General features: G+C 42.8%; 2 protein-coding genes across 6 annotated transcripts in view; one reads left to right on the plus strand and one right to left on the minus strand.

Moving 5' to 3' along the window:
* Positions 1-178: 178 nt before the first annotated feature.
* On the plus strand, positions 179-16,470 carry LOC5521030 (sialin). Of its 2 annotated transcripts, XM_048729457.1 has the most exons (13): positions 179-294; positions 388-500; positions 3,545-3,780; positions 4,611-4,644; positions 5,043-5,242; positions 5,807-5,894; positions 6,649-6,744; positions 7,561-7,691; positions 12,749-12,853; positions 13,196-13,345; positions 13,746-13,875; positions 14,515-14,753; positions 15,376-16,470. In XM_048729457.1, exons 3-13 carry the CDS (start codon positions 3,547-3,549, stop codon positions 15,688-15,690), a joined length of 1,722 nt encoding a protein of 573 aa, XP_048585414.1. In that variant the 5' UTR covers positions 179-294; positions 388-500; positions 3,545-3,546; the 3' UTR covers positions 15,691-16,470. The 2 variants fall into 2 exon arrangements, with proteins under 2 accessions (XP_048585414.1, XP_048585415.1); XM_048729458.1 differs by lacking the exon at positions 12,749-12,853.
* LOC5521032 (erythroid differentiation-related factor 1) overlaps positions 10,778-23,044 on the minus strand; it is a 38,716-nt gene continuing 26,449 nt past the window's right edge. For 3 of the 4 annotated variants that reach the window (XM_032366026.2, XM_032366027.2, XM_032366028.2), the window contains 5 exons: positions 22,635-22,758; positions 22,159-22,317; positions 19,492-19,656; positions 18,343-18,630; positions 16,523-17,644 (listed from right to left, as the gene is read on the minus strand). In XM_032366026.2, the coding sequence (XP_032221917.1) occupies positions 17,252-17,644; positions 18,343-18,630; positions 19,492-19,656; positions 22,159-22,317; positions 22,635-22,758 (1,129 nt within the window). In that variant the 3' untranslated portion in view covers positions 16,523-17,251. Of the gene's footprint in view, positions 10,993-16,522; positions 17,645-18,342; positions 18,631-19,491; positions 19,657-22,158; positions 22,318-22,634; positions 22,759-23,044 lie in introns of those variants that run through there. The other variant, XM_048729454.1, reaches the window with a different exon arrangement.

Consider the following 23,044-nt stretch of genomic DNA (forward strand, 5'->3'; position numbering starts at 1 on the left):
GGCACTGATCCTTCTCGTATTTGTTTTTACCGATGAAATCACCATATGATCGCAAGTCCTTGTAAATGTCAATTGGGAGAAAATAAACAGAGAAAAATTTAACGATATAATGAATCAATCGCATAATGATATATTAACACAGCTAATGCAATATCGTAACATTAAATGAATAGATTTTTTTCTTTTGCGGGATACTTTTTATAGCCAAATAATATATATGATCGTCCGATCAGCGATCAATTATTCATGCGGTGACGTCTTCAGTGACAAGACGTTGTACTTCTTCGTTCAGAGGTAGGTTTATTTCTCACAAATTGCATTAAAAACTTTGAAAAATCTTTAGAAAAGTCAGTAAGTTGCAGTCTAAACCAAAACACTTGTTGTTAGGCAGGAGATCCCTGAGGAAAGATTGTCGCCAGTAAGTAAGAAAATGAGGGCAGAGAAGTAATATCGGACATCACATCCAATCGATTGACCAAACGTCAAGGGGACATAAAACGGTAAGATAAAAGTAAAACTAACAAGGTAATTTTATTAAACATTTGGATGGCCTTGAAATCTAACGTCTCTAACTGTAACGGACACCGTAGAATTGTTCAGTTGATTGTAATGTGTGTATCATAACACTAGAAATAGACCGAGCGCAAAACGTTAAACAGTTAATCCTTTAAAGTCTCAGCAGCATTACTAAGGGGCTGGTTTGTTTTCAAAAGCACAATAGGCTTTTTTATACTATATATACGATGTTTCGCTTAGCAATGATGGTTATGTGTACAAATAAACTAGAGGAAGTAGAACATGCTAGCTCGTGTGAATGTTTTAAAATCATCTAGGAGAAGACGTTTTAAAACCATATATACTTTCAAGATTAAAATCTGAGAACAACGATAATTTTATGATGTTTAAGAGCTTTTCGTACAATTTTTAAACAAAAAGACTGCTCCATTCGGCCAGGGTGCATCATGTGTTTTGTGAAGCGTACGACAGGTCGACCTAGGGGGCAAGTTCATTGCGGAAGAGAGTGCTTCTATAGCTCACAGGACTAAACAGATTTGACTCAAATCTTGCGCAAGTAAAACTATATGACTACACAGATAATATGGCCACCGCGTCTGTGGTGAATCCCTTCATTTACGCTAATATTCGTCGCATGAACCTGTTTGTAGATGGGCGGGACATTAGCTAACGGGTCATTTAAGCGGTCAGTCTGTCATCTCCATCGGAGGTACCTGTGACAAAGTCCTAAGATACCACTGTATTACTGTATTTGGTTTCCTCTATCAAAACAAACAGCCTTTAATAATAACACGACTTGCCCTAAGAAATCCCGTGACTTTTTTCGGTGGCAAAGTTGCGCGTTCTGGCTTAAGCGGCAAAATAACGGATCAAAAAGCGATTTATTCAGCGCATAAGGCTCAGCCAAAAATAAAGTTAAAAAACAGTTAATTTTGATTCTAAGGTTCTCTCGTAGCTCTCTGGCGTGACCTGGTGACGGCCGCAGTACTTTCTATATCAATCAATGGCTGTCGTTTAAAGAGCCTGGGGCGAGCGCGTGGGAGACCTATTAAGTTGGCTGCCAGCAAAATCGTTGTAAACATGCAAGTTTACGTGAAAATTCTCGACTTACAAAGCTCTAGAGCGATAAAAAAGCGAAACAAAAATTGATTGAAGCGGACTCCCAATGGTTTGTAATGTCTAATAAGAAAATGACCGAGCGAGCTAGAAAAACAACAGTTTTTAAAACAAGATTGATCGACTGATATGTGTTTTTGCGTGAATTTGCCATACAGAGTCACGTGATTGCTTAGTGCGATGATCTAGACAAATTATTGGTTGATAGTTTGCCTTAGCCTTCTCCGCAGGCAACTCTACTCTGTAATGGCCTTTATTCAGATTCGGAATACCTGTGTTTGTGATTTAAGGTCGCGGGAGACTAGTACCGCTCCCTTCTCCCTTCGTTATTTTTCTCCTCTATTCGCCACAGGAACCCCGTACCGATAAAAATGCTTTTTCTTTTCGATGAGAAGAGTTGCCTGCGGAGGAGGCTAAGTTTGGCTCGGGTTTTACTGCTTTCTCACCTAGGCCCATCGCTCCCTGTGGTCGAGGAGCATGGTTAACTAACAGTTCCCTGTGAAGTTCTGTTCAGTTTAAAATATATAATAACACAAATATAATATCTGACAATTTATATTCGACAAAACATAGTCTCGAGAGTTTCTCAGCCCTTCGTCGTGTAGCTCTAGTTGTCGGCAAATGGCGTTTCTTCTTATTGGTTGAACGAGGCAAGTCGTCTCTAAATCTACCGGTGTTTCTTCATCTATTTTATGACGAAAAAACTATAAAGTCAAGTGAACGTGTGCAAAAGAAAACAGCTTTCTTCTTTCAGAACTTTAAATCTAGAGCCAGATTGACCAGTTGAATTTCTCAAAGTTGCCGCTATTTTTTGAAAAATGTGCCGAAAGTGCTCACTACAGGTTCGGAGCATCTTTGTCTATTTTGAAACGTGGAGATTCTTGGTTTCCTTTTAGTGAAATGCCGATCTTTATATGGCTTCGACTGATCGATATCTCATAATAAGTAGAAAAATCTGTTAAAAATTAGTTTTTAATTTTTAAAAAGACGTCAGTGGAGAGGAAGGTAATGACGTAACAGCGTTTATGAGTCTTAATGAAATGAGAATGTGGTAGGCAATCATATTAACATATAATATAACTTAGGATGGTATTAGCATACGACATTCACTCTTTTGATTGACACGAAATGGATATAGGAACGTTTATCTGCCTCGCTGGTTGGCTAATGATATGCTCTCATGTCAAGCAGATAGTACGTTCCTCGCATCCTCATTGGATCTAAAGGTGGCCACGGTAGCGTGGTTCGTATTGATAGAACGTTTCTCGCATCCTCATTGGATTTAAAGGTGGCCACGGTAGCGTGCGTCGTATCAATAGAACGTTTCTCGCATCCTCATTGGATGTAAAGGTGGCCACGGTAGCGTGCGTCGTATCGATAGTACGTCTCTCGCATCCTTATTGGATGTAAAGTTGGCCACTGTAGCGCGCGTCGCATCGATAGTACGTCTCGCATCCTCATTAGATGTAAAGGTGGTTACGGTAGCGTGCGTTGTATCGATAGTACGTTTCTCAAATCCTTATTGGATGTAAAGGTGGCCACGGTATCGTGCGTCGTATCGATAGTACATTTCTCAAATCCTTATTGGATGTAAAGGTGGCCACGCACGGTAGCGTGCGTCGTATCGATAGTACGTTTCTCGCATCTTTATTGGATAAAAAGGTGGTCACAGTAGCGTGCGTTGCATCGAAAAGGGGGAAAATCACAATTAAATTGCCATAATCCGGCTGTCTTGTCATTAAATATATAATTCTAGTAAAACGGCTAATGTAAAAAGTTAATATAACAAGACTGTTGAAAAAAATTCTGATTGAAGCTAAAAGCACCGCTTCAATGAAGCATGTCACTGTCGCAAATTTTTACTTAGTTGATTTATGTTATTTTGTTTTTGTAATCTGATCGGCCTACTCAGCAATGAGTGACGACGCGACGAAAACCGAGTCCGGTCCGACTCCCGACCCTTACGAGGGAGAGGGTGATGGCAAAGACCGCAAGAAACACCCTGGCTTCCCCAAGCGCTATATTGTGGCAATCATGGTATTTCTTGGCATCTGTGTGCAGTACGCACTCAGGGTCAACCTTAGTGTCGCCATTGGCGCCATGTGTAACCCACACACTGTCACAGAGAACGGCTTCACCATCAAAAAGGTACTTGTAGTGTATTGCGTGACTGTCAGGCGCCACCAGAAGGTACTTGTAGTGTATTGCGTGACTGTCACGCCCCACCAGAAGGTACTTGTAGTGTATTGCGTGACTGTCACGCGCCATCAAAAGGTACTTGTAGTGCATTGCGTGACTGTCACGCACCATCAAAAAGGCACTTGTAGTGTATTGTGTGACTATCCCGCACAATCAAAAAGGCACTTGTAGTGTATTGCGTGACTGTCAGGCGCCACCAGAAGGTACTTGTAGTGTATTGCGTGACTGTCACGCCCCACCAGAAGGTACTTGTAGTGTATTGCGTGACTATCACGCACCATCAAAAAGGCACTTGTAGTGTATTGCGTGACTGTCACGCGCCATCAAAAGGTACTTGTAGTGTATTGCGTGACTGTCACGCACCATCAAAAATGTACTTGTAATGTACTGCGTGATTGTCACGTCACACTGGGTTATCAAAGCTAGGGTTCTTGAGAAGAGTTCCTCGGGGATGTGAAAACGAATGGAGTGTCTTCTGACTTATTTCATTAAAAAAAAACATTAAAACGCTTTCATTGGCCAGCAGTCCCAAATTACACAACCTCTCTGTAAAGCGCTGACCAATCAAAGAGCACCTAATGCTGTTCCGCTATTCAGTTTAAATAACGGAAATAGCAACGACAGGAGTCGGTTTAGCAGTTATATTAGCAGAATATTGAAAATATTGATTTTATTTTTCTCGAACAGTTTGTGTTCCGGGTAAGGCAACGCGGACTATTAGTGTAAAACTCAAAATTACAATGATGTTATATTTTTTCTTGTTTTCTTGTCATTCACAGCCAGCAGAGTTTGACTGGAGTTCAAAGCTTCAAGGTGATGTATAGTATTTCCGAACCAGTCTTTAACTCTAAGGGCCTCAACCAATGTCGGGCCAGTAAGGCGTAATTCTTGGACCGGGGGGGGAGGGGGGGGGGGTAGTCTTAGGGATTTGGCACGGAGAGACTTCTTAGAGAAATTTGTAAAATAACCCGGAAAAGATACTGTGAGCGTCCCAATGTCTTTTGATACCCTAAAATACCAATTAAAACAGAACTAGATGCTTTCTTTGAACGTTTTGTATTTCACTAACTTTGAAGTGTGTACTTTAACTTGAAAGGTGTATACGTCCATGCTTATAGTCGAGATTTCGACCGATAAGAAAATATAAAACATCTAAGAAAAACCTTTTTGTGTTCTATGGATACCGTCTCATATATATTTTGTTGCTTTAGGTACAATCCTCGGTGCATTTTATTATGGCTACATGACCATGCAGCTACCCGGAGGATGGCTTGGTCAGAGGTTCGGAGGGACTCGGGTGTTCGGAATCTGCCTCGGAATAGCTTCGGTGCTCACGATGCTGACTCCCCTTGCAGCACGAACAAGCGTCGTCGCTCTCATCACACTTCGAGTTATCGAGGGTCTAACCCTGGTATGTTAGTTAAACATTTACCTAGGCACACTTCGAGACTATGTCAGGGGGCGCCGTTTCCGTGTAACCATGTATTCTGAACATGAAGCTGTTTCCATGTTAAAGCCGCATTATCACCAGATTACTTCCGGTCGATTACGTTACAATCTCCGATGATTTTTAACGGAAAACGCGAAAAATATTTCAAAATATTGAAAGCAGTGTGTATATTGCAAGTTTCTTCGAGGATGTGATTGATAATTTAGAGCGGATGGCATTTTAAATATCTCGGATTCTAATAGATTCTTTTGTCTTTTAACGGTTGAGGTTTGCGTCGGACCTCCGGAAGTGAACTGGTGACAATGCGGCATGTAGACTGAACATGGGGCTAGTATAAACATGTCATTCTGTTTCAGGGTGCGCTGTTATCGTGTAACCTGAATAAGTGGCTAATATAAAAGCATATGTTACTCTGTGTCAGAGGGCGCTGTTCCCGTGTAACCATGTAATACGATTACATGGTTAAACGGGAACAGCGTCACAGAGAACATGGGGCTAGTATGAACACATGTTATTCTGTGTCAGGGGGCGTTGTTTCCGTGTAACCACGCCATCTGGAGCAAGTGGGCGCCCCCGTCTGAACGAACTCGTCTCTTCACTATCACTGTCGCAGGTATACATATCCTAGCAGGAACGGCTACTATTATGTCTGCTTTTATAACGAATTCCAGAAGGCTTATTGTTCAATTATAATAGAGGTTAACACGCCTGTGGTGTCTCGTTGGTACTTTGATGTACTAAATCAGACTTGGGGTGTTTTGATCGTTTAGTTTGATTGACTACGAGACATTGCTAATTATGGTCGGATGCGAGATACGGATTCGGCTGTAAATCTTATGATAGATAGATATATTTATCAATTCTTTGCAACCATGGAAGTCGAATAATGAACTTATTTGAAATCTAAAACAAACTAATAATACTAATAAAATTACGTATAAAACCTTATAAAATATAACTATGTACAATAAATCGGGAACTTATAGAAACGTACGCGGCGCCGAGTTTGCTCTATGCGTTAGAGAGATAGTCAGTAGTCATGGTAAACTTCGCAAGCGTTCTCCGTAACAGGCCTGAGGCAGGTCCGATAAGTAAAATGTGGTTTGCTCGGTAAATCTTATGAGATGTGGTTTGTTCTGTAAATCGTATGAAATGTGGTTTGTTCTGTAAATCTTATAAGATGTGGTTTGTTTTGTAAATCTTATGAGATGTGTTTCGTTCTGTAAATCTTTTAAGATTTGGTTTGTTCTGTAAATCTCATGAGATGTGTTTCGTACTGTAAATCTTATGAGATGTGGTTTGTTCTGAAAATCTTACAAGATGTGGTTAGTTCTGTAAATCTAAAAGCAACATGTGGTTTATTTCAGGGTGTCCAGTAGGCACCATCTTGTCTATGCCATTGAGTGGACTGATGTCCAAGTATGGATTTGATGGCGGTTGGGCTTCAGTCTTCTACTGCTTCGGTAAGAGGGGTGATGACAAGTTCGCCCGAACGTCTTCTACCGAGCCTCCCTTGATTAACCACAAGACAAGGGAAATGTTTGCAGTACCTTGCAGCATTAGTCAATAGAGTGTGAAACAGAACAAGATAATACTAGCGCTTCGTATCCATAAATGATGGCGCTGCTTGCCGGTGCATCCATCTTATGATATTCGTGGTGTTGTTTTACCAGATGTTATTCAGGGGCGGCGGACGGGGAGGGGCATGCCTCCCACTTTTCTGAGCGGATGTGTGTTTTTTTCTTGTTGCGTCATTTTCATCTGTACTCTATGTGAAACCTAGGTACCCCTTCCCCCCTGCCATTCCCCCCCCCTCCCCTAACCCTCTTTTGGGACCATTTCCTCGCCCCCATTTGAAGAAAACGTTGTCGTTTTGAGGGACTGGTACCGAGGAATCTCAGTTTTTTTTCAAATACTTTCTCCATTGACCAAAAAAGATCACTTTGACCAAAAAAGTCACTGTTTTTCTCTTCTGAATACAAGTCAGAAAGTTTGCGAAGCACCTGCGGTACGGCAACCTTAAAATTGCCAAGAATCATACAGTTTTTTCAAATAAGGAACATATTAGTTTCCTTATATGGAAGTGACTGCGTTTGGCAAAAACGACAATTTTTGGCTAAATTTTCTTGATATGTGTTGTTGTATATTTCTATCAAAATACAACTATCTCGTGACTATTGGCACTGCCTGCTTTGGAACACAAAACGTATAAGTGAAGACGGGGGTGTTGGTTGGTCCCGAAATCAACCCAGATCAATACTTATTAATTTTATCCCCAGGTGCGGTGGGCTTGCTGTGGTTTTTTGTTTGGCAGCTGTCAATCCACGCCACGCCCTCTGAGCACCCGACCATTTCCGAGGAGGAGAAAGTGTACATCGAGACCGCTATTGCTGATCAGCCTGGAGTTAAGGTATCTTGTCTGTTACACCACGTGACTACCTCGTGACCAGAAGGCATGCACGCTTGGCATTATGGGAAAGATGATAATCTTCCTATGACATAGCCTGAGCCTTCCACTAGCCCTTCCCTCAAGTATAGCCTTTCCCTACAGCTAGAGAGTCAATACTAAACTAGTAGTTATGTAAAGGAAAATTGTTTCCCCTGTAGTCTAACCAGTGCTGTATCAGGCCTCGAAATATTTGGGAGGGGGGGGGGTACAATACAGAAACATTAAGAAAATATTTGGGGGCACAGCCACGCCCCTACTGGTCATTTTCGTATAATTTTTAGAAAAATATTGGAGTTCAAGGGCCACCAGTGCCCCTATCGGCTCGGGATTCCTAAAACATCTTTAGTAACATTCATTTATTCATTACAAAATCTAAAATCTCTGTTAAACCGAGTTATTTCTTAAACAAACCCATTTTTAATCTCCACCACCACCACCACAACCACCTCCGCCACCGCCACCATCCCCGCCACCACCGCCACACCCTCCACCACCAGCGCATCCTCCCCCACCGCCACAGCCTCCCCCGCCACCATCCCCGCCACCACCACCACACCCTCCACCACCAGCGCATCCTCCCCCACCGCCACACCCACCCCCACCGCCGTCTCCTTCTCCATCACCAGTAACACAAACCCCGCCCTCACAGGGCTCAATGTCGACCCCAGTCTCTTCTCCGTCCCACGCCCCATACTCTAAATGGGGCCGACGCACGCCTGATTCAATGGGTCCGCTCTCCTTCCATTTGAACGAGCAATCTGAAAATAAGAGCTAGGTCAGCCTCTTTCCTTTGAACTCATCTTTTGCTTACAGATCTTCAATCGTTTAAAATGCCAACTGGCATAATTACTGGCTCTATAACTGCTAAGACTGATTGATTTGAACATATTTTGGTTTGATTTCGAAGGCCATATTCAAAACAAGTCTACAAAGAGACAAGAGTCGTGATGTTTCATATTTCAGATCTTGTAAAGCATGGATATAAAACGAAAACTGAAATTACTAAGTAATTGATTCCAGCGGTCTCTGAGAACCGCTGGTGAACCGCTCTTTGAGCTTTGTAGAGAAAACAAACAAAACACTAAAAAAATCCTCGATAGAAATAATGGTTTTGTTTACTGGTTCAAATGGTACCTACCTAGGCCCCAGTCTTCCGCTAAATCCACATTCCGCTCGTTCACCCACAGTGGGTAGTCTTCAAAAGGCGGCAGACTCATGCAACATGCTCCGGAAGCCAGGAGGAGTTTGGGACAACGCCGGTGGAATAGTGTAGCCCTGGGCAGTTTATCTCGTCTCACAATACGCTTCTTGCGTGAACGCCGTGCCCTTCGTTTGGCTGGACGGCAGAGAAGATAGAGCATAGCGAAAGCAAAGCTTGTAGCGATACACTGTGGCAAGATATCCGAGTGCTCAACTGAAAGGACGATTTGTCCGCTACGCAGATTAATGTACAGTTCCGGGTATTGCAGTTTATAAGTGGCATTTTTAACAAAGACTTCATGGAAACTCTGGTGTCCTTCCTCCAAACTGAAAAACCTCAGCCTGAAGAGATCGAGGGGAGTTTTCTTCTTGGTTGCGTCACTTGTCTCGATCCATTTCCCGAAGCAAATACCGAAATCCTTACCCCCACCTCGGACAAGCATCGCGCGCTCTCCCGCCTCAATTGAAGCACACTTGTGATTGGGCGATAGTTCACCAAGGTAAGGTAATGCGGCTGGACCAAGAAGGAATGCTGACGCGGCAATTTGGTATCTATCATCCGCAGCGATCTCAACGGCTGCCAGATTACCCTCATATGAGTATTTCACATTAGCTATCGCCACTGTTTCATCTTTGTGGTTCTTGACCAGATTCTGGTTAAGCTGGCCTTTTAGCTGAGACTTCTCGATGTCTTGCTGTGTTAGCATGAGACTTGGTTCAGATAGTTCCCTAGCGATCTGTCCCACATCGAAAAAAACAGGACTTGGGATGATTTTAAGTTTAAAGCTTCCTAAGGCTGGAGGTGAAACATGAAATGTCACCTCCAATCTATCTTTGTTCTGTTCAGCCATAAATACGAATAAAGATTCTTGTGTTGTGTTGGTCCTTGTCAAAATATCCACAAATGTTCTTGGTTCTACGGTGATTTTTTTCCACTTGTGATGAAAAAGCCCCTTTGCACGAATACTTATAGCCACTGGGCTATTCTCGGCCGTGTTGCAGAAGAACCGAGGGATCGGCAAAGGGTCTCCGTCGTAGTTCACTTCTTTACCGGGCTGAATCTCTCCTTCACACCCTCCCAGCCCTTCTTTCCGATGAACGGAAAATTTAAGGGTCCTCGGACTTAGTGAGGTCAGCTTTCTTAACTTTAAGTCATAGTTATAGGTGGCATATCTGTTGTACCTCCCATTGGGAGCTTTTCCTTCTAGCTGCGGGTCCCCCCTGTACATGGCACCACGTTTAGTAAAGTTCAATGACCCGAATCGCTTCCAAACTTCTCTTGTCTCCATCTCCGCGTCGTATAATACTGATCCGGGAATTCTCCCTGATACAGTGTCATCGTGATTCAAAACGAAGCCCAGAATTTGCGAAGTGTCGTTCCTGTAGTGCAGCGGCATCATCTGATGCGCATGCCAAACGAGGTCAAAGTCGTAACAAGGAACAAGGAATACCTCCGGGTATGCCTTCTTGATCTCGAGGTGGTGCGCGTAGCGTCGAAACGCGGATTCCAAGAACATTTCATCTTTATAATGCGGCAACGATACATTGTAGTAAAATTTCCACTGACGTAATGACGCAGATACAAGATCATAGCTTGATTTAAAACAATAGCGAGATTTGAGAAAAACGGGTTCCAGCAAATTTAACTCAAACAATTCCTCTGGATAATGCAAGCTCCACAAATCCTTACCCATAAGTGATAATGAATTGGGGTCTGGGTTTCTACCAAAATCATGATCGACAACTTTGCCTACGAGGCACTCGCAGTCGAGCGCATAGGAGACTGGGGACAGCATATGAACGTGCCAGACCCAGGCTACGTCGAGCGGAGCTGAGAACAGAGAGAGAGGGTCTCCCTGTGGTGGGTTGGCTGCTAGTGGAAGCCACAGTTTCTCGTAGCGGCGAATGGCGTTCTCCAGTACAGATCCTTTAGCGAGGCGTGGGAATTTACTTACGATTTCTAGGAACACTAGTTCATTCTGTGCAGCTTCTAGAAGTTGGGTTTTTCTCCCTGAAGCGTTGAGTTGCTCTTGGGCTGACAGATAAGCCGCCATTTTGTGCCCTGTAAATACAAAAAATTAAACACAGCACCGAAGTATGTTTTCAAATAATATACATAAAACATTCAATATGTTATACATACAGCATTCGTATTTTCACAAAATACTGAACAGTATCCAAGAGCGTTTCCAGTATGGTGTTGAAGTCGTCGGCGCGTCCGACTCGAACAAACTGATCACATTTTCGGCAACAATGGTTCCTTGCTGCTATGATACTCGCTGGTTAAATATTTTGTGATCAGGTCACTTTTGCCTTGTTTTCAGACTTCGTTGATCGTTAATCGTTGCTTGAGTTGTGTTTTCCCTACAACCACGTTTTGCGCCGACGAATTCCCGAAGTTTTAATTACCGATCAGTGTACACTATCTGCCGCCACTTTGGTGCGGTGAATTTAATTTATGGGTACGCTTTTCACTTCTTTGAAAAATAAAATCCTATTTTATAGGAAGTACTCCTAGATTGTTTGAAATCTGCAACTCTCCATGGTCATTTGGGGGATTCCTGTGGCGTTGCCTGTCAAAGCTTTGGTCAGCAGTCGCCATTAAAAAAACAAACAAACAAAAAACACAAGGATGGCGTGAGCAACGAGCGATTCCTTGGTCTCCAGAAGTGATGATGGTGTATTTCTTATTTAATTTCAGGTGATCTGTAAAAATTCTATAGGAGTCCATGTAATAGGGGGTCCATGGACCTTCTTTGCACATTTTAGCGAGCTCACTCGGGCTTTGAAACGCTGATTTTGCACAAAGTGTACTTTCTCGTGTATTCGTTTATCTTTTCGAGTGTTTATGGATGTTTTATTGCACGAATAGAAGCAAAGAAGTTGAATAATATCGGAAGTGACGTCACAAACTAGCCGTGTGTGACCATTGATCCAGCCGTTAGTGAGCCGATAAGGCTTTTTTCCATGCGACCGCGTGTAATTGAGAACGGCTATAAGAATCACAGTAGCGGATCTAGGGGGAGGGTTTAGGGGGTTTACCCTCCCCCCCCCCCCCCTCCTTTGGGCTGCCATAAAGCCATACGTTGTATACGATTCCAAATAAAATATCTGTCTGTCTTTGTAAAAAAATTTCCCCCCTCCCCCTTTGTCACTGAGCCAAACCCCCCTTTAGCTCAAAGCTAGATCCGCGCCTGAATCTAAACACAACTGCTCCGCGTACCTGAATATACAATAACAACATCTAGTCACACAAAGTTAACAAATGGAGCTCTAAACAAATTCGTGCACTATTGCACTAAGCCTAATCGCTAAAAAAAATGTAAACATTACAGGGCTCCAATTGCAGTCAATAAGCTCATAACTTGTAGTTTATCTGTTATATGCCTGAGATCAAATAATTGCGCTATAGTCTGTATAGTACGTTTGTTTGATACCAGACTCAATCGTTGTTAAGTTCACGGGTCTAGTTACTTTAAAACGTTAGAATCAAATCCCTAAAATATTACAATCGTCTCGCAAATAACATTGGCAGCAGTAGGGGCAGAGTGCATTTATGGCTTGTTATGGATCTAAATAAACATTCAGATACGTACCTTTAAAGAGTCGAGAACACGAGCGTATTTTCACGTATGAGGTCTTCCTTGTTATGAATATCACTCAGACATGCGCAGACAACAATTACAAACCGGAAGCGGAAATAGCAATGAAATGCACAACAGGTTTTGTGTATTTTTTTTTTTAAATCTCTTTCATTTTCGTACTTTTAAATAATTATAATTCATCATACCTTTCTATATCCCCATTTTTCGTCATAGGCGGTTCATTCAGCAAAAAAAGATGGCGCCCATAAATCCAATATGGCGGCGCCCTTAGACCAAGATGGCGACGACCACAAGCCACCAAAAGCCTTGCAGTCCGAGGCGAGAAAAAAGAAATTATAACCTTTTTTTACGCACAGCGAGATATATAATAGTCCATACCATAATCAGTGTGTTTTGTGATGATAAATCATTCTAGATAAAACGAATGGTCGACAGAAGGATCCCTTCATAGAACAGACATGGGAAATTGATGGTTTTAGCTCCGAAACATTTTCTTATAAAATCTTGGTCCGAAGGGGAAGGGGCAGATGCACCGTGTAGCCCCATCCCAATTAGATTAAGAGCGTAGGGGAAGGGGGTCTTTGAGCTTTGAGTTCTTTCTTATTTTATTTAGGATTTTTCCTAGCTAACAGATTAACGCTTGTTTGTTTCCACGCACAGAAGCTGTCGATTCCCTGGAAGTCGATCCTGACCTCAGGGCCCGTGTGGGCCATCATCATCGCAAACTTCACCGCAGACTGGGGCATGTACACCATCCTCATCTGCCTACCCAAGTACTTCATCGAGGTGCTCAAGTTCGATCTGGCAAAGGTGAGATTTGGCAACATTTCTTAGATGTAAAATCCATGTGTCAAGCTTTTTAATCATCATCGTCACCATCATCTATGTCATGATCTTCATAATCATTGTGTTTATCATCACGTCATCATCATGTTCATCATCATAATTATCTATGTCATCATAATCTACGTCAACATCATCATAATTGTCGTCGTCACCATTATTATTTAGTCATCGTAGTTTTCATTTCATTATCCTATCATCAATGTTACTCTAAACAGAAAAATACTCGTTAATGTAATTAGAATCATCATCTATTAATTATATTATCTGAAAAATTCCCATCGTGACTTGAACAATCATGACATCACATCAAATAATGGTTGTAGCTTTCTCAAAGTATATCTTTTAACTCTGGCTTCTCTTTTAGACTGGCTTCCTGGCTGCCCTCCCCTACGTGCTCAAGGCGTTTGTCGGGCCAACAGGAGGAGTTATCGTTGATTGGCTCATAAAGAATAAACTGAGCGTCAAGAACACTCGACGATGCGTCTTCACAGTTGGTAAGACAACAATCAGGGATTTCGTCACACTAATTTATCCCTTGTTCTAACTTCTGGTGTCGTATTTGCGCGCACATCACACTAATTTATCCCTTGTTCTAACTTCTGGTGTCGTATTTGCGCGCACATCACACTAATTTATCCCTTGTTCTAACTTCTGCTGTCGTATTTGCGCGCACATCACACTAATTTATCCCTTGTTCTAACTTCTGGTGTCGTATTTGCGCGCACATCACACTAATTTATCCCTTGTTCTAACTTCTGCTGTCGTATTTGCGCGCACATCACACTAATTTATCCCTTGTTCTAACTTCTGGAGTCGTATTTGCGCGCACATCACACTAATTTATCCCTTGTTCTAACTTCTGGTGTCGTATTTGCGCGCACATCACACTAATTTATCCCTTGTTCTAACTTCTGGTGTCGTATTTGCGCGCACATCACACTAATTTATCCCTTGTTCTAAGTTCTGGTGTCGTATTTGCGCGCACATCACACTAATTTATCCCTTGTACTAACTTCTGGTGTCGTATTTGCGCGCACATCACACTAATTTATCCCTTGTTCTAACTTCTGGAGTCGTATTTGCGCGCACATCACACTAATTTATCCCTTGTTCTAACTTCTGGTGTCGTGCAGGTTGTACTGTAGCATCAATCTTTGTCCTTGCAACTGGCTATGCCAACCAGCCATACCTAGCAGTCGGTCTTCTCACAATAGGCGTGGGAATAACTGGAATTAACGCCGCCGGTTATGCGGTCAATATCTTGGATATTGCCCCAAAGTACGCTGGTGTCATCATGGGTGTGACTAACGTGTTCGGCGCAGCACCAGGATTTATCAGCCCCCAGATCGTTGGCATAATCACACCAAATAAGGTAGCGAATATTAGTCTACAAGAGGTGGGGGGGGGGGGGGGCTCACCAGGATTCATCAGCCCCTAAATCGTGGGCATAATCAAACCAAATAAGGTAACGGACATTATTCTACAAGAGGGGGGGGGGGGGGGGTGGGGGTGGCTACTCCAGGCTTCATCAGCCCCCAGATCGTGGGCATAACCACACCAAATAAGGTAAAGGACATTATTCTACCGGGGGAGGGGGGGGTCTAAACCAGGATTCATCAGCCCCCAAATCGTGGACATAATCAGACCAAATAAGGTAAAGGACATTATTCTACAAGAGGGGGGGGGGGGGGGGAGAATGGCTACTCCAGGATTCATCATAATCACACCAAGTAAGGTAAGGGGAAGGGGGTACTGCAGGAATTATTATCTAGAGGCATTATTCTACAAGGAAGAGGGGGTGGGGGCTACTCCAGGGTTTTTATCAGCTAGCTCTCGGATTGTGGTCATCTTCACGCCAAATAAGGTAACCCTATTTTGGGCGATGTACTTTTCTATTATTGCAAAATAAAAAATGTTATCATGGGACCACTTAAGGGTATGGTAGGCACTCTTTTAAATAGATGATAAAATAGAGATTTTTCTCATGGTTCCAGACTGCTAAGGAGTGGCGGGTCGTCTTTTGGATCACCTTCATCGTGTACATTGTGGGAATCGTCTTGTTCGGACTGTTAGTGTCCGGTGACAAACAAAAGTGGGCCATGGACGATCCCTCGGGCGAGAAGGACGAAGAGAAGGGAGAAAAAAAGAAGCAGCTGAAGGCAGATGAAGAGGATGGGAAGAAGGAGGAGGAGGAGGGAGAAAAGGAGAAAACAGAAAAAGCTGAGGAGGCTTCGGGAGAACCTGCGGGGGCTCATCCTACTGGAGCAGCAGAGGAAGAGAAGAAAGACGAGGAAAAGACGAAAGAGTAGAGACCACGAAAGAAAAAGTGTTATCAAATCACTGAAAACACCAGCTGAGTAATGGCTGTGGACTGCTTGATGCGTACGTCGACTAAGATAGTTGTACCTGTAACCCCATGAAGATAACAAAAGTGACAGTTAACATATGGACATTTTTAGCAAATTTGCCGCTACGTCTAGGCTCAGAAACCTCAAAATGTCGTGCTTTTTGAGTACGCGCCTGCGAAGCATTTAAAAATTTCGGTTGACCTCTTCTCTCACCCCCTCACCCCACTGTGCATGAAATTCGCGGTGATGGGAATATGCTGTCAGAGATCAGTCGGGACATTCTGGGTCAAACACTATGGCTGAGACCTCGGGACATTCTGGGTCAAAGACTATGGCTGAGACCTCGGGTCATTTTGGGTCAAAGACTATGGCTGAGACCTCGGGACATTCTGGGTCAAAGACTATGGCTGAGACCTCGGGACATTCTGGGTCAAAGACTATGGCTGAGACCTCGGGACATTCTGGGTCAAAGACTATGGCTGAGACCTCGGGACATTCTGGGTCAAAGACTATGGCTGAGACCTCGAGACATTCTGGGTCAAAGACTATGGCTGAGACCTCGGGACATTCTGGGTCAAAGACTATGGCCGAGACCTCGGTTTGAATAGAGATCGCGTATTGAAAATATATCTTGTTTTAAAGCTGGCTCTGTACAATTATATGCTTATGTTAAGCAAAGATAACTTGTTTAAAACTAAACATTTGTTTAGAAATATTAAAACTGTTAGCGAAAAATGGAAAGAACCGTGTCTAACGTCTAATCCACCCCATACCGTATAAATGAGTCTTTTACTTCTTCATTCTGTCTTTTACTTACTTTAATAAGTCACTTCCAACAGCTCTAGAGCAACTGTATTTAATTCATGAATCCTCTTGGATTCTTGTCCCCTCGACATTATTTAGTGGAAGAGGGCCAATCTTTAAATAGGCCGTGTTTATGCGCTTATTTCTTGTTCTACTTCTGTCACAAAGAAATGTTATCAGACAGTGAGTTGTTTTCACACAACAACACAAAAAAAGTTATATACATATTGTATATTATATAGGTTATATATTTATAAGAGGTCGTTATTTTCTTTATTTTCAAGCTTGAGGGATGGGCCACAGGGATCCCAAATCTTTAAGCTATATTAACTATTACTAGGGACCTAGCATAAGTACCACGACGGCGGCTAGGACAACGAGATCAAAAAAGATACGTGCGCGCTTGGCGATCAATTCCAATATAATTGCAATGGAATAGGCAAAACATTATAGTCAGACAAATGAAAATAAACTGAGGCTAAGTTCAAACGTTGTATTATCCATGAGCCGTATTCAATGCAAATACACGCAAATGAAGATGAAACAATCCACTGGATTCATTTGCGTGTATTTCTAACAGGATTTACGCTATAAAACACCGGCTAAACGCCTGCATTGGAGGCTAGCAACACAGGAACCAGCAAAGTAGTTTTTTTTTTTTGATGATACGAAATGTTAGAAATAAAATAATCCATAGCAAGCCCACGTGAGACCTCTGTCAAGAATTCCTGATTTCATCTATAGCACTGAGCGCCTCAGCAAGAGCATTTGCCTTGGCCTTAACGTCCCCTTTGCTTCCTTGCGTTGTGGCTCTGAGCGCTACGGAGTACATTCGCTTCGCTTTGTCCAGACCCGTCTGCTCCGGACCCTTACCTCGGCCCTTCTGACTGAGACCTTTGACGAGTTCTTTCAGAGCGTTGTTCAACCTTGCCTCTAGTATTGACACAAGAACATCGAGTTCACCTTCGTCCACGTGCTCAGCCACGCCCTCTTTGACTGGTATGTCCCGGATGCCTTTTTCACAAAGAGACGAGTCGTTGTCTGTTAACCCTGAAGCGACCTCCTGCTGGGCATCAAGTGCACCCTCTTTACCTTTCACGCGATCAGGTGACTAAAAGGCGATGCCGAGATCGTTAGGTTTTTTATGCTGACAGAATTAGATTAAGAGCTAAGACGATACGAGACCATAACTCCTACTAGGATTAGTATAAATGCCTAATGATAAATAATAGCTACTTATTTCTTTCTTTCAGGTAAAAAAGGAATATTGATTTATAAGAGTTCGATCAATGACTTTTTCTTGATTTACCGAGGATTGAGGGGTTTTTGAAAATTACACGAAAATCGACCCTCAATCTGATGCCCAGTTTGGTTGTCCATGAGCTTCTAAAAATATCTAAGACTTACGGTTAACTCGGTCCCATGATCCTTTGGTGCCCCGTGCGCCTAGGAATTCTATATTAAAATCTGACTGAGTCAAATAGAGGCAGCAACTTTATCAACTCATATTTGACCATTTTAAATCGAAATTATCGTTTCTCTTTAAGTAGGGAACGGAAAACTGGAGAAACAAAAAAACCTCAGTTCAGTACAGGAAATCGAGCCCGGGACTCGGCGGTGAAAGGTACAGCGAACTACAGAGCAACGCCAGACATTTTGTCTTTTTCATAAAAGAGAATATGTTGAAAAGGATATAAATGCTGCAGAAAAAATGTCTATAGAAACACAAATCGTATACTACACTACGTGTTGAAGCACGGATGAAAATAAAACATTGCCCTTCAAGAGACCGAATAGCTTATCTCTTACCTCAAAACTGCCAGATCTCTTTTCTGTGCGCGAACTTCTCCCTCCATGTGTGCTCAGCACTACCAGGGCCTTTCTAGCCTCGAGTAGAGACCCCAGAGCAACTTGCAACGTCTTGACGGCAGCTGATGAGCCCGTATGGAGAGCGAGCTGATGCTCGCACATAGCGACTCGCTCCAAAAGGATCCGCATCCACTCGCAAGGGAAGACGTCTGCTCGGATGTACGTGCACGCTTTGGCGTAGTGCAGCTCGGCCAGGGAGCGCTGCTTCTTTTTAAGGTGGTCGGACACCTGTTGGAACGAACATTGTATTTATACTTATGTATGCTTTAACAGAGAAAAAAAGCCAGCTTTATCCACCGCATATTTTATATCGCAGCATTGTCCCAGGCGTTCTCACCCGGGATCAGATCGGGCTTCCTGTGGTGGATATTATTATATTTGTGACATCACTGGATGAGGTCGTCCCAGACCCTCAGACTGCCTCACTGCCGTTCATCTCCGAACACAGAAACCCGGTAAGAACGCCTGAAACTAGGCTTCTTGAAACGGTGGTCCACATAAAAAGAACTTTTCAATGTCACGTGACTCACGCGAGTTTCTGCGCCTGCGAGGTGCGAACCTCGTTCACGTGACCATGCCCCTCGTTCACTAGACAACGCAAATAGTTCATATGGCCACGCACCTCGTTCACGCGAGCGCGCACCTCGTCACGTGATCAAGCACCTAGCTCAGGTTACTACGCGCCATGTTCACGTGACCAGGCACCTCCTTCAAACGACCACGCACCTCCTTCACGTGACCACGCGCCTTTTTCACGTTACCACGCACCCTGTTCACGTGACCACATACCTCGTGTTTACGTGACCACGCACCTCGTTACGTGACCACGCACTCTGTTCACGTGACAACGCACCTCGTTCACGTAACCACTTATCCCTTCACGTGACTATGCATCTCGTCATGCGACCACGCATTTCCTCACGTGACTCCCAACTCTTTCACATGGCAACGCATTTCTTTCCTATGACCACGCACCTCGTTCACGTAACCACTTATCCCTTCACGTGACTATGCATCTCGTCATGCGACCACGCATTTGACCCCCAACTCTTCCACATGGCAACGCATTTCTTCCCTATGACCACGCACCTCGTTCCTGTAAGCATTATGATAAAGAGATGCCAGACGGTGGTGAATAGTCCCCACTCTTCTTTCCACGTCGCCAGGGGCCTGGGATTTGCCCGGGAGCTTACTGGGACCTGGTTCGCAGAGCTTTAACGCTTTCATCATGAGTTCAGTGACCTCCTTTTCAACCTGTAATTGAAGGGTGGTAATAAAAAATAAGACGCATCGTAACACAAAGTATCGAGGCAAGTATTCGCCAATGGTTTCAAGCCTTTGGATTCTTATTGTTTTAGTAAAAACCTCCTAGACGGTGATAAGTACAACCTAGGTCCTCTAAATACCTTGTACCTGTTGATATAACTCATTGTTTGAGCTCTTTGCCCAAGGGAAATTGTTGGTATACCTATTGATATAACCCGTAGTTTGCGCCTAGGGTATTGCTGTATACCTATTGATATAACCCGTAGTTTGCGCCTAGGGTATTGTTGTATACCTATTGATATAACCCGTAGTTTGCGCCTAGGGTATTGTTGTATACCTATTGATATAACCCGTAGTTTGCGCCTAGGGTATTGTTGGTATAACTATTGATATAACCCGTAGTTTGCGCCTAGGGTATTGTTGATATAACTATTGATATAACCCGTAGTTTGCGCCTAGGGTTTTTTTGTATACCTATTGATATAACCCGCAGTTTGCGCCTAGGGTATTGCTGTATACCTATTGATATAACCCGCAGTTTGCGCCTAGGGTATTGTTGTATACCTATTGATATAACCCGTAGTTTGCGCCTAGGGTATTGTTGTATACCTATTGATATAACCCGCAGTTTGCGCCTAGGGTATTGTTGTATACCTATTGATATAACCCGCAGTTTGCGCCTAGGGTATTGTTGTATAACTATTGATATAACCCGCAGTTTGCGCCTAGGGTATTGTTGTATACCTATTGATATAACCCATAGTTTGCGCCTAGGGTATTGTTGTATACCTATTGATATAACCCGTAGTTTGCGCCTAGGGTATTGTTGTATACCTATTTATATAACCCGCAGTTTGCGCCTAGGGTATTGTTGTATAACTATTGATATAACCCGTAGTTTGCGCCTAGGGTATTGTTGTATACCTATTGATATAACCCATAGTTTGCGCCTAGGGTATTGTTGTATACCTATTGATATAACCCATAGTTTGCGCCTAGGGTATTGTTGTATAACTATTGATATAACCCGTAGTTTGCGCCTAGGGTATTGTTGTATACCTATTGATATAACCCGTAGTTTGCGCCTAGGGTATTGTTGTATACCTATTGATATAACCCGTAGTTTGCGCCTAGGGTATTGTTGTATACCTATTGATATAACCCGCAGTTTGCGCCTAGGGTATTGTTGTATACCTATTGATATAACCCGTAGTTTGCGCCTAGGGTATTGTTGTATACCTATTGATATAACCCATAGTTTGCGCCTAGGGTATTGTTGTATACCTATTGATATAACCCATAGTTTGCGCCTAGGGTATTGTTGTATACCTATTGATATAACCCGTAGTTTGCGCCTAGGGTATTGTTGTATACCTATTGATATAACCCGTAGTTTGCGCCTAGGGTATTGTTGTATACCTATTGATATAACCCGTAGTTTGCGCCTAGGGTATTGTTGTATACCTATTGATATAACCCATAGTTTGCGCCTAGGGTATTGTTGTATACCTATTGATATAACCCATAGTTTGCGCCTAGGGTATTGTTGTATACCTATTGATATAACCCGTAGTTTGCGCCTAGGGTATTGTTGTATACCTATTGATATAACCCGTAGTTTGCGCCTAGGGTATTGTTGTATACCTATTGATATAACCCATAGTTTGCGCCTAGGGTATTGTTGTATACCTATTTATATAACCCGCAGTTTGCGCCTAGGGTATTGTTGTATACCTATTGATATAACCCGCAGTTTGCGCCTAGGGTATTGTTGTATACCTATTGATATAACCCGTAGTTTGCGCCTAGGGTATTGTTGTATACCTATTGATATAACCCGTAGTTTGCGCCTAGGGTATTGTTGTATACCTATTGATATAACCCGTAGTTTGCGCCTAGGGTATTGTTGTATACCTATTGATATAACCCGTAGTTTGCGCCTAGGGTATTGTTGTATACCTATTGATATAACCCGTAGTTTGCGCCTAGGGTATTGTTGTATACCTATTGATATAACCCGTAGTTTGCGCCTAGGGTATTGTTGTATACCTATTGATATAACCCATAGTTTGCGCCTAGGGTATTGTTGTATACCTATTGATATAACCCGTAGTTTGCGCCTAGGGTATTGTTGTATACCTATTGATATAACCCATAGTTTGCGCCTAGGGTATTGTTGTATACCTATTGATATAACCCGTAGTTTGCGCCTAGGGTATTGTTGTATACCTATTGATATAACCCGTAGTTTGCGCCTAGGGTATTGTTGGTATAACTATTGATATAACCCGTAGTTTGCGCCTAGGGTATTGTTGTAAACCTATTGATATAACCCGTAGTTTGCGCCTAGGGTATTGTTGGTATAACTATTGATATAACCCGTAGTTTGCGCCTAGGGTATTGTTGGTATACCTATTGATATAACCCGTAGTTTGCGCCTAGGGTATTGTTGTATACCTATTGATATAACCCGTAGTTTGCGCCTTATACCTGTTGATGGGAGACTAAGGAGAGGGGAGGGTAGTCCTGTAGAAGCACGGCCATAGAGTTGTAAGCTCCACTAAGCTCCCACGTGACTGTGTCCCAGACTCCCGGACATACCCTCCGCTCCGCTAAGGTGCGCAGAGCCTGATTATAGAGCTCGAAAGCCTGGGGAGAAAAGAAAAAGGTAACAAAAAAGAGAAACAGATCGATAACTAAACCGAACAGACAGAAAACGGAGGGAGGACAGACGCAGATAGACCGTTGAATAATCAATTAAACAGAAAAAATATCAAATAATAAATAAACAAACAGAAAAATCAAAATTAACAAACAACATAAAAAAAGCAAAAATAAATGGCGACACAAGTCGATTTAGAAAAAGTGTCAAACAAACAATTTATGTTTACAAAACTCTGTACTTATATATATTCTATATTACAGTAATGTGTAGTATCTGTCTGTCGCACATGATCTCAGTTTACCTTGTTGAAGAATGCTCTCTCCTCCTGTGAGAACTGCCCGCGGGTTGTCCCGTATCCCGCAACTGCCTGCGCGCACAGCCGCATAAGTCGACCAGAGTTTGAATACAGCAATGCCATATTTGCCCTAGAGAGATGACAATCAGTTACAGCCAATCACGTAATCTCAAAACCGGTAAACAATGCCTTGAAAATCCTAAAGTGATTACTAGAATACAGCCAAATAAGGTTGATAGTGCTTCATTTACCCTAACGAAATAGCAAAAAGCTACATCAGAAAAAGTTCAGAATTGGTTACATTAGTTTCAATGAATTTTAGGCTGAAAGTATATTTTGTAAAAACCCGCACAGGCAGACCTTGTCGTGTTATTATAAGGCGCGCGCGATCATCCGGGAACTACGCATTTCAGGCG

Source organism: Nematostella vectensis, chromosome 6 (assembly GCF_932526225.1).
Source record: "Nematostella vectensis chromosome 6, jaNemVect1.1, whole genome shotgun sequence".
In the NCBI taxonomy this organism is placed as follows: domain Eukaryota; kingdom Metazoa; phylum Cnidaria; class Anthozoa; order Actiniaria; family Edwardsiidae; genus Nematostella; species Nematostella vectensis.